The sequence below is a fragment of the Andrena cerasifolii genome, chromosome 4 (genome assembly GCF_050908995.1).
Source record: "Andrena cerasifolii isolate SP2316 chromosome 4, iyAndCera1_principal, whole genome shotgun sequence".
In the NCBI taxonomy this organism is placed as follows: domain Eukaryota; kingdom Metazoa; phylum Arthropoda; class Insecta; order Hymenoptera; family Andrenidae; genus Andrena; species Andrena cerasifolii.
Genome location: NC_135121.1, coordinates 9209140 through 9223296, shown reverse-complemented (window position 1 = coordinate 9223296; position 14157 = coordinate 9209140). Strand labels below are relative to the sequence as shown.

At 50.4% G+C, this 14157-nt stretch overlaps 1 protein-coding gene across 4 annotated transcripts in view; it reads right to left on the bottom strand.

The window, feature by feature from the left end:
- The window catches only part of Kay (transcription factor kayak), a 37345-nt gene that overhangs the window by 6733 nt on the left and 16455 nt on the right, over positions 1–14157 (bottom strand). The window contains exon 1 of one of the 4 annotated variants that reach the window (XM_076811130.1): positions 10544–10870. The exons of 2 other annotated variants lie outside the window; for them this stretch is intronic. In XM_076811130.1, the coding sequence (XP_076667245.1) occupies positions 10544–10855 (312 nt within the window). In that variant the 5' untranslated portion in view covers positions 10856–10870. Of the gene's footprint in view, positions 1–3996; positions 4489–10543; positions 10871–14157 lie in introns of those variants that run through there. One more of the 4 variants, XM_076811133.1, reaches the window with a different exon arrangement.

The following is a 14157-nucleotide window of genomic DNA, read 5'->3' as shown; positions in this document are numbered from 1 at the left end:
CGAAACGAGAAGCCACGTTGGCCAGAGTTTTTTTTGACAGGGAACGATGTTCCAGAACGTACGCCAATTGTAAGTTCTAACGGAAACGCAAGGAGATGCTGCCCGGTAAATTTTGAACGACGGGGCCGTTAGTTTTCCACTGGATTCTTGACGCGCAAAAAAGGTCGCACTCTAGGGGGTTAATCCATCTCGACCTTCGGGCGAGTTAAACATAATTTATTGCAGCCTCGGGTTGATACGCGCGCGCGCATAAATCAGGTAATATGTACTTGGAGGTCAGGTCCTCGTCTTCTTCGCTCGGCACGGGTCCCTCGATTTTGGCACGACCCGAAATTTATGGCCGCGCGACCATGCCCGGGAAGGTAATTTCGTGGTTACGGGCTGTTATTGAAGGCCTGATAAATTTAGGGGCACGCGGAGGCGCGTGTTTATCGGGCGGGGACAGTTATCGCTTTCGTATTTACTTCCTACGGCTATAGACCTCTCTGTCGGGCCGAAACTGCGCGAGGCGACAAAGGTGTGGTCATCGCGGCGACAGTTAGTACCCTTCCAACGGGGAGGGGACAGAAAAAGAAATCGGTACACTCGATTTCGTTTACCCGCACAGCTCGAACACCGGCAAGCCGTCTGTTTGCGTTGAAAGATTATCGAGCTCACGATCTCGGCTCCGCTTCGCTTTAATCTGAAATTTCGAAACGCGACCGTGACTTGTGACGATACAAATTATCGGCGCATGTGCGCAAATAGGCGTTTTCTAGCTTTCACCGTTGGACGAGGAGTTCGAAGAAAATCAAGCACACTTCATGTTTGTAACGTTCGAGTCTGGCAGTTGGCAGCGAGATTTAAAAAAAAAAAGGAAGTGACGGTACTATCGGTTCTTTTTTTAACAGTCGCGAGGGACCGCGATTATTGCACGACACATTCGTTGACTGACGGGACGTTCACCTTACGGAGCATCGTCGGTGCGAGGATGTCAGACGATACGACGCGCTGGTGGGCGAACTCTGTATCATTTTGTCAGACACGTCTGGGCAGGTTCTGACTAGTCCGTGCGACGGAACACGTCACGACGCGCTGCGAGACTAGAGCGAAGCACCGTCCGCGGCCGATTGCCTACCAGAATTTAGCAGTATACCACGACTTAAGCCGGAAATCCACCGGGAAGCTAAGCTATGTGATGCTATGCTATGCCATGCCACGTTTTAAAAAAATTAGCTTCAATACATTCTTATGGAACCGTTTCCACCAAAAGCTACGTTAAAACGTAGCATCGGATAGCATAGCATAGCTTAGCTTAGCTTCCCGATGGATTCCCGGCTTTATCCATTATAAAATCATAGCTTTTATAAATTCATAACTATATCGACGTGATCACTCGAAGAATTTACTTCTGCAACCTCCAAAATTTTTCTCGACCATACGCCTGCCTTTCCCTGTGACAGCCACTGGCATATATCACCTCCATTAGCATTTTGCAACGGCGAAACGCATACACGCACGATTTCCAGAAATAGCTGCGTATCAACCTCTCATTTCTTGCATCCCTAGCATCGAGCATCATTAATCTAGTCACGATACGCGGTATGCAGAACATTCCGCGGCACGGCGCACTAAGTCTTTTCGCGAGTTGGAAAAAACGCATCGGTAAATCAAGATTCTTTAATTCCGCCTGTTACCAGCCGGTGGACGGCTCCGCGCGCCCCAACGAGTCAAAATTTCTAAGCAATTATTTCTATTAAAATGGAGGAGACGAGTATGCGTTTCGCGATACGATGCACAGAATCGCTGACATGCACTTATTTCAATTATCGCCGGAGTCCTCGACATCGCGTTTCGAAATCAATCTAACGGCGGCAAGGCTGCCCGACGGAAGAAAAACAGAGATAAGGTGCCGCGCGTCGTGCGACGATCCCCACGCGACACCCTAGCGACCGAACGCGACCAGCAGCAGCATACATATTTTCGCGCAGACGCGCGGCGGACACGCGCTTTTTTCCCCCCAAATCCCGCCCGTTGGCACGCACGCGTGCCTTCCGTTTCGCGGTACAGTTTATTCCCCCCGTTCCCCCCGCTGCGCGCGCGCGCAGCGCGCATGTGCGGGTGCAACACGCACGCCGGCGCTGTAGTCTATAAATAAATGCGTTTGCTGTTTTAATCTGCCCTGGGCCCGCGCGCGCGTTGCGAGCGAACAAAGGGCGATATCGGCAACCAGAAAATCCGTTGCGAAACGCGGCTCTGGGTACCGAGAGCAACGTTTCCCCGGCGGAGGAAAGAACATTGCTCGGAAAAACGGCGTCAGGCAGAGAGAGAGATACGGTGTGGCGAAGTTTGCGCGGGTTGGGGAGGAAGGGGCAGCGAGCCAAGCCTCCCTCGACCGCACGTGTACGTAACACTATACCGCGAAAAATAGATGCTCGCTTAGAGAGGCTCGACTCCAGACACCGAGGGCGATAAAGTAATTGTAATCGGACGCTTAATCGGACGTAGGACGATTCTCGTATCCTTCGTGGATCTTCGAACGTCGCCGGCTCGGAATATTTCGCGCGCATGCGCGCGTGCACGCGCGGCATAGAGCGACGCGAGAGAGACTCTGTCCAGCCTGTGCCCGCTTCGACGACGCGTTTCTACAGGTTCAAACCCGCCCGCGGTTACTTTTCCTACGAAGGAGCGTTTTATTCCGACCAACGGATGCCTCGGTACAGATCCAGCGCTTTTCAAACGGGACGTGAAAATATATCCGAGTCACTTTACACACAGCCACGGCTCGCTTACGATCTGTTTGTTTCGCCGAGGCGGGTGGGACTTCCAACGTTATTGCACAATGTTGCACAATCCTTTTGCTCGTCCGCATCGCAATAATGCTCCCGCATACGTTAACGCGCCTGGATAGCGCGCGCCGAATAGACTTTCTCTTTCAAGTTCATCGACGCGCGAGTGTACACGTACGTCCGCTACGTTGCGTCCTTTTTTTTTTTTCTGTCCTTCGTCTCTGTTATTATGTAGCTTCGTTTCGCCTGCTTCGCCGTTGGTCGAGGGGACTGGAGTGTTTCCAGGGGTCCCGCGAGAGGAGCTTTTCGGTGTTTACGGTTCCCTCTGAATTCGGTACGGAGTTAATTCGCCTGCTCGACTAACGGCGGCGTGAATGAAACGCTATTTCGAAGGCCTGCCAAGTGGCGTGTTTATTTTAGACGGTTGCTTTCGATGCCCCTCGAGGTCCTTTATACCGTTTTCTTCGAACAGAAGGCTACTTTGTGAGAGGCACAATGTGATTGAACGTGATCTCCAAGTGCCGCCGGCTCGTCAGCAATAAGTAGACACGTCGTTCTCAGTTAAATCAAATTTAGAAGCGTATTCAATGGTATTCTAAGCGATTCTCTATATTTAAGCCGCGCTGACTTTTCGCACGCGACACCGACTTCTCGCGGTTCAACAAAGTTTTTCTCTCTGTCGCCCTCTCTCCCTAGGCTTTGTCTCAATAGTTTAATTGTGCACCGGTCCATCTGCTCCTCCACTGATTTTTAATTCTGTCATTGATTTACGAGACTCGTGGTTACTCGACTTTAGTGTGTCAGGCTTTGCTACCTACTCCTCCCGCGCGGGCCATGTGGTCGAACCGTGTTCAACCACTTAACGCTCCAATTTATTTGTTGTTGCAAAGTACAAAATGCGGCGCGAGTCAAGTACCCTATCCCATTGAAAATAAATCAAGCGGCTGCTACACGTTCTGCCTAATGACAGGGGCCATTCGCATGGTCGTAAACAAAAACAGAGTATACACTTAATGGCCGGCCCCGAAATGTACGCTGCGCTACGGCGAACGCGACGACCTGTGGCGGGGGCCTCCGACCCCTTTTCGAACGACGGGGGTTGGAGGCGAACAGGCAGGGCGCAACGCAGAAAGCGGCGAAAATATTTTTACGAAAGTGAAATTCCGCGGAAGGAACCGAGAGAGCAACGGAACACACTTGTTGAGATCTCGGGCACGTATGGGATTACCTGCTGATAAAGCAGTTCCTGCGCGAGGATATTAGCAATGTCGACTGGATCCATGGTGGTGGCTGCCATAGCTCGAGGTATCGGTTATATTCGTTCAGTGTTCGTTTCGTCGTCGAATGAAAGTAAACAAAGGGGAGTGCAAAGGATGGTGGAAAGGAACTCGGGAGGATCGCGAAGGGGGTTAGGAGGGATTGGCTCAAGGGTGGGAAACGAGCTAGCCCGCCTTCGTTGTGTGGGGTGGGGAGCTGGTGTTGCAGAGGGGACCAACTTGGGGTGAAAGTAAGAAAGAAGTAATTTCAGTCGATCGTTCGTTCGTAAGAGATCGCGTTCGGGACGTCGGTGTGCGCGCTCCCCCTCCCCCGATCTATCCCTTTCTCTCCTCTCTGCCGATTTCTCCTCCCTCGCGCACGCTCTTCTTCTTCTCACTACTCGAAGAGTCCGTCACCACTGCTGCGTCCTCCACCGACGCCTCTCTTACACTGAGGTCTTCTCGGTGCCGCTCTGCTCTTCGTGGCCATACGCGACGAGGAAACCTAATCTAAAAATAACCTTCGAATTTCGAGTATGTGCGCTTGACAGAGCGAGAGAAAACGGCGAGACAGAGACGGCCGGGCAACAGAAAAAGGTGGGAGGGATTCCCGCGCCCCCGTTCGATTCGCAAGATGGCACATTGACCGTTCGGCCTTCTCGCCATTTTTTCCACCGCGCCCCGAGCAGGAGTGTAGCGATGCGCGAACATCCTTCGCGGATATCACACTCCCCTTCACGCGCTTTTACGTACTGTAAAACCCGTTCGCGGTGGCTACCGGAGATATTTAACGCAGCCCCCCTCTCACCCCCCCGGAACACTTTACGGCCAAAGAGATAAGAAAGGGGGTGCCTTTACGACTTTCTCCATTGTTCCGCTCGACAAGAGTGAGCATTCTTTCGAAACCGCGTAATGGCCCCCGCGCGCTCTACCGGGCTTTAATGCCGGGCCGATTTATCTGCGACCGGTCACCCCCCAAAGATTTATACTAATGCGTCGAGATCTTTACTAGCCGCGAAAACACGAAGTGTCCGTCGCCGTCGCCGTGGTCGCCCCGCTGGTGGAAGGAATTATTTGCGTAACAGTTGCTCGTGGGAGAACACGGATTCTCGAGACTGTCCCGATTTAACCGAGAATCGAAGAAATTCCTTTCCGTCCTATTTATAAGCCCCCAATTTAGGATGAAAGGAAAGGCCAGTATTCTACTAGTGAGTCTTGAATCAACGCGCTACGCGAGACGGATTTAAGAATATACATAAATAGGGCATGGAAATTGTTTCATCGCTATTCGAGAAGCAGGGGGGCGCGAAACTGCGGCGGGGAATGGGACACTGCACTGCGTTCCATATTAGAGCGTACTCGTTTCGCGCAGGAATACGCACTGTTGATTGGTAGTAAACCGGTATGGAAAGTGGTACGACCAGTCGCGAAGATGCTACGACCAATCGCGTGTGTCCGATCCGTGGGAGCTTTTTTTTCCGTTGGTACGCTCTTATGTGGAACGCAGTGTAGATGAACGCGATCGTGCCGCGAATAAGAGGTCAGTCGAGAGCGTTTATTCGCGAGCAGTGGTTTTTCCCGGCATCCGCGAAATTCCCAATCGCGTGTCCGCCTGGAGGATCTTAATTAGGCTCGAGTTCTAAGTTTAAACACCTGTGGAGCGCCGTTTGTCGTCGACGACGGATTCCCCCGCGATTCGACGCCTTGGAGACTGGCCAAGAACTGCCTGGCTGCGCGGATCGAGAGCCCCGCTTCCAGATCTTAAAAACCAACTGTTGGACGGAAAATCTCATCGAGCTAATCGATTCGTCGATCGTCGCGCGGGTAATCCTCGAGGCGAGATAGCATTCCTTGGAACACTCTTGCGGTCATAAAATTGGCCTGCATAGCCGGTGGAATATAGTACACTCGATAATGTTGGCGGTTGCTTATCGCGCTGAAAGGTTCCAGGATGTGGCTTCGAAGTTCGAGTATAGTTCTTCCATTTTCTCTTCCTTGCCAGAAATATTCTTCATCCGTCCGCGGAAATGGCTAACAAGGGAAGATCCTAAACCCGAAAATTAAAAAAATTTTGAAACTTTGCGAATATGTAGGGGATTTCCTCCTGATTACAACGGAATTTTTGTTTGCTGCCCAAATTCACTCGAAGGAAGTGAAATTAACCCCCGAAAATTCGGCTATTTTCCGATTTTGTGTTATAACTCGTGAACTGTAAAATAATTGTTTCACCAAATGATAGATCTAATTAAAAGACGTAACTTTTGTCTTGAAACTTTTTTTCTATCTCTTACAGTTCGCGACTTATAACACAAAATCGGAAAATAGTAGAAATTTCGGGGGTTAATTACACCCCCTTAGAGTGAATTTGGGCAGCAAACAAAAATTGCGTTGCAATCAGGAGGGAATTCTCTACATATTCGCAAAGTTTCAGAATTTTTCGAATTTCCGGGTTCGGCATGTGTTCCCGTGAAATTTGCGGCGTCCAATTTCATGGTATTGTTCGGACCCGAATGCACGCTTTGAACACCGAACGAGCAAAAAAAAAATCGGTGCGCGTCGAATGCACAGGTGGACACGCGGCTTTACGCGCCGCGAGGCGATTAATTATTTAAGAGGAGTACTTTGACGCGGCTTTCGTGACGCGAGGAAAACAGCGGTAATTGGAATGCCGCGCGGCGGAAAACCTGTTCTCTTTTGCGTCACTCGGAAACGAACGAGCGAGCCGACCAGCCATGACTCGCTGAACACGAGATGGACATTCAAAACCAGCTTATCTCCGAGTTGATATGGAAGCATGTGGTGGCCAGATTACAATAAACATATCGCCGCGGTGTTTTACCAGCCGCGGCGGTGGAATTCACAAACATCAAGCACCATGCGGGAGGCGTGTGTCCTTATTACGTTACCCATAAATAAAGGTCATCGTAGAGACCGCACTCCTGCTTGAACACTGCTAATCCACCGCGCTTGAAAAGCCCACGTCGACTATCGACGCCCGACGGAGAGCAAACATTTCCTCGAAATTCACGGAGGGCCGCCTCCCCCGACGAGACCTCCCATTATATCCGTATTAATCTAACTATGCCAACCCTCGCCGGGCACCTCGATGCCCCTCTGCCCCGGTCCACGCGTCAATTTCGAATTCCAGTAACTGTCGGCATATTTCCTGGCAGTGATAAGACCGTGGACGAGGGGACCCGATTAAACAGGAAACCAGAGCGGAGTCGAGAAACGCGCGGCGCCGAGGTCCAAGCGATTCCTACAGTCGCCCGTGCGGTGGAAAAAACAGATTATCGCGGGGAATTATGCGAGTGGCAGTAAGAGCGACGCTGTCCGTCCCCGCGTGGATTCGTAGTACGGCGAGGCTTCGGCATCGAGCGCACCAGTTTCTTGGGAGAAGTAGGGAAAGGGTGGCGGGGAAGAAGGTGAAAACAACACCGAGACGCAACGACGATTTTTCCAAGAAAACCTTTTCGCGGAGGGGACCTGAAATGTCAGGCCAAGATCAGCGGAGCGCTCAACTCGGCCCCGGTGGGCGACTCAAGGCCGCATACCCAGCCAAACAAATGCGACGATCGCTGGGCGATTAACAGTTACCGTTATTTCCCATGGTAATGGCTGTGTCCGAGATAGAAACGATTCCTCGGCAACGCAATTACGCCTGGCAACTATTTTTCTAATCTCATTATTACGCCCCGCTGCGTACTTTGCCCGGCTGGCGGGTACAGACGACGACAGTGACGGATTTAAGAAATAAGGCCCAGGTGGTAAACCTGGAGGGGCCCATTTTTCGGGAAAATGAAGAGGTAGTTTACTAAAAGGGATGTACAGAAAAGTATAGGAAAAGAAAGTGCTTGGATAAACTGATAATTTATTTTTTAAGACAGGGCCCTATGGGGGCCCTCTGAGCAGGGGCCCATTTTTCGGTAAACTACAGCGGTAGTTTACTGAAAGCGGGATCAGTGTAATAATACAGAATAAAAATATAGTTTGGATAAAATCATATTTTTCTTTAAAAGGATGGGACCTTGGTGGGACCTTTCGAGCAGGGGCCCAGGTGGCAACTGCTCATAGGCCGCCCTGTTAAATCCGCCACTGTACAGAGAGCTGGGCGAAGCCAATCGGCACCAGGCGGCGCAGAGACGCGCGTAGATGGAATAGAGCACAAGGCGGATCGAACGCGACAAGGAGGATGCAATTATCCCGCACAGCGAATAGCCGAGTGTCGCGTGTGGCGCTCGCAATACGATCGAGACCGCGTTCCAATTCCTAATCTCGTTTTCATTTCCACGACGATGGGCTGGCTGACGGTCGCACGGTTCGCGCCGGCGGCTCGGCTCCGGGCGCGTTCTCTCTTTCAGCGCGGCGGTTGCGCGGACGGTTGCTATTACGCGCGGTAAATAATAACGCAATTACGTCGTCGCCGGCCGAACCGAGAGCGCTATCGCGATACGAAACGAAAAAAAAAAAAAAAGACGGGCTGCGCGCGACGACTGCGACCGGCCGACAACAGGCCTTGGATAACAAAGGAAGCGTGTTTCTCTGAACGGAAGGACGAAAAATGGCGCGTGTCTCGTCGACCATAAAAATGCCGCCTGATTTCTAACCCAAGCTCTTATCTGGCCGGCCTTCGCTCTTGTGGTATAGACGATTTTTAAATAAAGCATTTAAAAGCTGGCTTCAGTCCTACGCGAGCGTAAAAAATGTAAAGTCTAAGGGAACGAGTCGAGAATATTGAGAGAAGATTAATGCCGCAAAGAGGTTAGGAAACTCGGCTCGAGGAGACTCGCCTCGAATTATAATCCTCTTTGTTCGATCCTCTTTAGAAGCGGAAAACTTAATAGCGGAATAATTTCGTAATCATTTATTCCGCTCACTTCGCCGTTTTTCATCCGCGGACTCGATAGGAAAACAATAGTAATACTATGCGCGGTTCACGTGGACACATCTCGAGGAAGAACATAGTTATCTTCCTTGCAGCGCAGGTCGACCAACGTGGACTATGCATTCGTGTAAAATCGACGATTTTCGAAGAAGACAGAAATACCTATGTTACAATTAACTAAACCGCCCCGCCGGAGCAATCGCTGGCGTACTGCAATTTCTGAAAAGAATCATTCGCGTTTCATTAGAGCTTCCGATCGCGGATTGCATCATCTTTTCAGCCAGCGACGCCCGATCCACATGCAACGCTTGCGCCCGATAACGCAATTACACGGTCATAAAAAGTTACACGCATCGGAGGCATCGCGTTAAACGCAATGGAAAGTTCCGTCGATGAGAATAAGGGGGGGGGGGGGCGGGCTAATGGGAAAAAGCTCGTGAAAAAAAAAGAGAGAAGTTTGTTTGCTCGTTCGGTTCGGGTACGAAATATATTCCCAAGCCGGTGAGCGCGCGAAGGTTGGAGCGAGCTGGGAAGCGCGATCCGGCGCAAACACGCCGATGCACCCGGCCGCGGACAAAGAACAAAGAATGTAAACACGATAACACGCGGGCGCGCTCGTCCGCGCACACGACTTTCCCCGTTTGTTACGCTTTTCGCCAGTAGCACGCGAACGGGACATGCGAGGAGAGCCGCGCCAATTACGTAACGGGCAAGTTCATTTTACATGCGATACCCGGTGGTGTTCCTATCGAAAAGATAGCGATATGTAGGGCGGCCGGTACTCGCGTCTATCACACCGTTTGTAGGCGTGATCCGTCGAAAAATATGCATCTACAAATGGGTTTCTGTTCGGCATGTACGACGAACGGTATGGCTGTGGTAGGTGGTGCCGATACGGTACATGTAGTCGTCGAGTATAGATAATCTATAGCGTCCACCAATGCCACCGTCGCTACTGGCTAACTACGCTTGCACTGTGCCGCAGGCTCCAAAACTATGTCATTATAATAATCAGCTTTATTATACTTTGTCGCAATCGGCAAATGAAAGTAGAAGCGATAAGAGTGAACTTTGAATGCCTTTACACTTTATCTGGCGAATTAGCAGAGGGAAGCGTGTGGCGCTCCTACCAATATTATCGACCCGAAGGCTCGAAGCCTCGCCCGGCGGCTAACCGATTCCGGTCGGTCGATTTGTAACTGCTCGCGTACCGCGTACATGTACGCGCGGCTAATACGTGGGAAGAGAAGCACGTGTGTACGAAGGCAACTGTGACGGGTCTAAAGTGCGAGCGGCGAAAGAAAACAAAAAGCACGGGCATCGCCTATCGGGCCGAGAACAAGATAAGGGCCGTGCTAGGAACGGAAAGAAAAAAAATACAGCCACTGGTATTGTTCGAGGCGCATGGTACACAAGCATCCACCCACCGTTCGCGACTTTGTTTTCCGCCTCCCGCTGTTTACCCACGGGCATGTTTATCAACGAGTATACAAACGCGGCGAGCATGCTAATTTCGTTCAGGATCGTGATAATAATAGCCGCTGCGGAGCGTTGCCGATTGTAAAAGGCGCCTTTTCTGCCGCCGTCCGTTCGCACGCACCAAAAATGGAAATGATTTTAACGCCTGGACTCACCTCGGACCGTTGCCCCGCGACCTCGTGCCTGTTCACGAAAAAAAAAAAAAAAAAACTATCGACCGTGCCCCCCGGTGGCGGTCGATCTAATCTAAGGCGGTAATTCCGTTCGCGTGGTACCCCTGTCGGCCGTGTGTCTCGCGAAACGATCGCTAGCACGGAGAATCGGTGTCGGGTTTCTCGTGGGACGAGGAAAGAAGCGTGCGTCCAGCCGAAGATTCGAGTGAGAAAGATCAGTGGAAAAAAAAGAATGCCTCGACGAACGACCGCGCTCGACGGCAGCCGTAGTGACACTGACAGTGCTTCTGTCATCGCGCTATCACCACATGGTCGCGCTCGTCGGCTCTCGGCCTCGCAGCCTCGGCTATCTTCGGCCGCGCTCGCCTCCTTTCTCGAGAGGACTCGGCCGCGGCGCGAGAGCGACACGAAGGAGAATCCTCCACGGATTAAACGGCGAAGCAGAAAAAGATCAGGCACGGGGGAAGGTTGCATTAGCCCCGGGATAAGAGATGACTTCATTCGGGCATCGAGAAACACGCGGAAAGGCCACTTTCGACCAGTCGAGGAACGGGATCGAACGGAGATCTCCTCTTCGCGTCGGACGGCATCGGGGGGTTCGGGCATTCCTTTTCGGCCGTTCGCGGAAAGGAAACCGCGATGGAATGTTTGGCACTTCCGAGTACTGCGCGGGTATAGGTTTTTCTGGTGAAGGCACAACGATCTCCTCTTCAGGTCAATCACACTTTTCTATAAAAAAAATTTTGTATGAAAAATCTTTTCTATGAAAAATCTTTTCTATGAAAGATCTTTTCTATGAAAAATCTTTTCTATACCTAGTAGAGCTGTTCGAGTACTCGGAAAAAGCGAGCCGAGCCGAGTACTCGAAAAAAGCGAGCGGCTCGAAAGAACCGAGTAGGGTAGATGTATCATTTGTGGCCACTTTAAGGTATTGTACCAGTTTTGGCCACTTCTTAAGAAATATAATATTTTTCCGTGTAAGCAATAAATGTAACCTTATATTTCTGGCGGTATACCAAACAAAATATTTATGATGTGAAATTTTCTCCACATAATAATGATCTGCAAGCAGTTTAAAAATAAGATAATTATGCACATGGCCAAAAACAGTGCAATGGCCACAAACAGTACACCTACCCTAGCTCGAAGAAAACCGAGAACTCGACTTTTTTCGAGCGACTCAAAGAAAACCGAGAACTCGATTTTTTTCGAGCGGCTCGAAGAGAACTGACAAGGGACAATCCCGAACCCGAAAATTAAAAAAATTGCAGGCCGAAACAACCGAGAGTCCGGGTATGTCGAATAGTTCTTTCTTAAGAAATATTATTAAATCATACATACGCGAAAAATTATTTTCAACAGTTAGAGAATATTTTCATTTGCAGTTTTTAGACCCCTTCATGGGCTCCCTTTATTCATTCAGAATGCTACTATATAGGCGTGTTAATAACCTACGCGGTGGTATTTAGTATATCCTTATGTATAAATATTTATGCTCACTTATCTATTTATTATTGCTTAAGTTATGGATCAGACTCTGTACATTGCACTAGTTTTTGTTTTGTATACCATGGGAATCCCCGTTTATTAAATAAATAAATAAATAAATAACTAAATAAATTAACATTTTAATTACTCAAATTACGAACCATTATCCAGTAGATAAACATATGTATTCTAAAATATTCGAAACATTCAAGCTTCAAACTACTTGACATACTCGGACTGCTCGGCTGGGTCCGAATTTCAAGCCACTCGAATATTCGATTACTCGAGCAGCCCTAATACCTAGCCCTGGAAATGCAAGACGAACAACGCGAGTAGTCGAACAATTGGCGTGCACGATATAGGTATCAACGGAGGCGAGGGCACTTATTCGGAGACTAATCACAGTAGATTAAGTTAATCTATTTCAGGGTGAGATTTTAAAAACAGCATCTTGCTGACTCTCGCCCATTGCACCACAATCGATGGTGTAATAATAGACGCATTATTATTATTCGACGAAACATTCGCTGGAATAATAGGATATTAAAAGAGGCTGCTATCTTTAATTATTTCACGCGGTATAAATACCGCGCTCTGCCAGGAGATTATCTACTGACGTGCTTATCGAGTGCGGAAGTATCGAGCGCGGCAGCGCGCCGATTTTTACGAAATAGACAAAAGGAACGCGGTGGTATCGCGTTGTGTTTGGCTCGCCGGGGACTGTTATCGCGAGATTCCATACGATCCAATGGCATTGGTAACCGAGAAAGAAGAGAAAAAGATTCGCGCGGGTGCGTACACGGCAAAGCGTTAGTAGCGCGCAGGCTTGTCTCGCGTATCCTGCGGCATCTGATCGTTAGGCGCCAACCGAGAATGAGTCACCGGATTGGACACCGCGAGCCGCCGAATCATCGGTACCAGGAAATTCGAAATCGGGCACGCGTTGCGTCACGCCGATTCCCCACTTCCGTCTCATCGCAAGCTAATTACTTCGAGCTCCAGCGATCCGATGAATTTTTTACCTCGATTCCATTGACTGGTGAGCCGTTACTTCGATATCAGGGCCCTCGGAACTCATCGTCCGAGATACCGAGTACGAAATTGCCGTGCCGATGATTTCCGAGGAATCTTAAAGCTCGCGCAACACATGCTCGATGATTGATCGATTCTTCTGAAATTCCTTAAGAAATTCAATCGCCACTTTCCTCCTTTCTATTCTCCAACTCGTTCGCTTCTCTCCAACAAGCTTCGCGCTAACTCCAGTAACTTATCCAGCCGATAGTTAAGCGCACAATGCATCGACTATTCCCACCGGTACACAGGCGGGTATAAAAAGGAGGCGTCGTAAACCGTGAAAGGGATCAACGTGAACTAGAGTCGCCCTGTAAACTGTTACTCCTCTTTCAGGTCCCATTTAAACCGTCCCGACGCAGCAGCCTCTTCAGACCGCATCTAGGGCTCTTAATTGAAGTCTGGCCTTCCCTGAGCCTCGATTAACGATTACCATTGAGAACAGTGCTCCGTTGTTGGTCGCACGCCGTCTCCTCTGCGAACTAAACAGAGCCTCTCTCCGCCGCCCGCTTTCACAAACAAACGCGACTCCCAACCGCCCCGCTGTCTTCGAAAACGATCCATCGTCCCTAATCGCGGCGGCCCAATTTTTCCCGCGGAAGGCCGTCGTGTCTCGGTCGTTTTGCCTGGCCGACTGGAGCGTGACCAGAGGCGTACGCGAACGAAGCGCAGGAGGGAGCGTGCGACGCGTTTCTCAGGGATATCTGCCTGCCCTCGCGGCAGACACCATACGTCAAGCTCATAACGCGGGCTCAACCACTCGAAACTCGTCTGTCAGTGGCCGATAAAGAGACGGAGATAGGGACAGAGTGCCTTCAGCTGACCGTTTTTAGCACCCAACTCGGAGAACGCACAGAATCTCCAAGATGGAGGGAGGCTGCCTGCCGAATGCTCCTTCGGCCGCCGACGACTCGCAGAGGTGAACGACACGAAGCCGGACAACGGGCTTCCATCCGTGTGATTTCGGAAATTCCCTGCACGTCACGACCCTGTCCCCGTTCACGCCGCTACCAAAGCCTATCTGTTGGCCCGCCAAG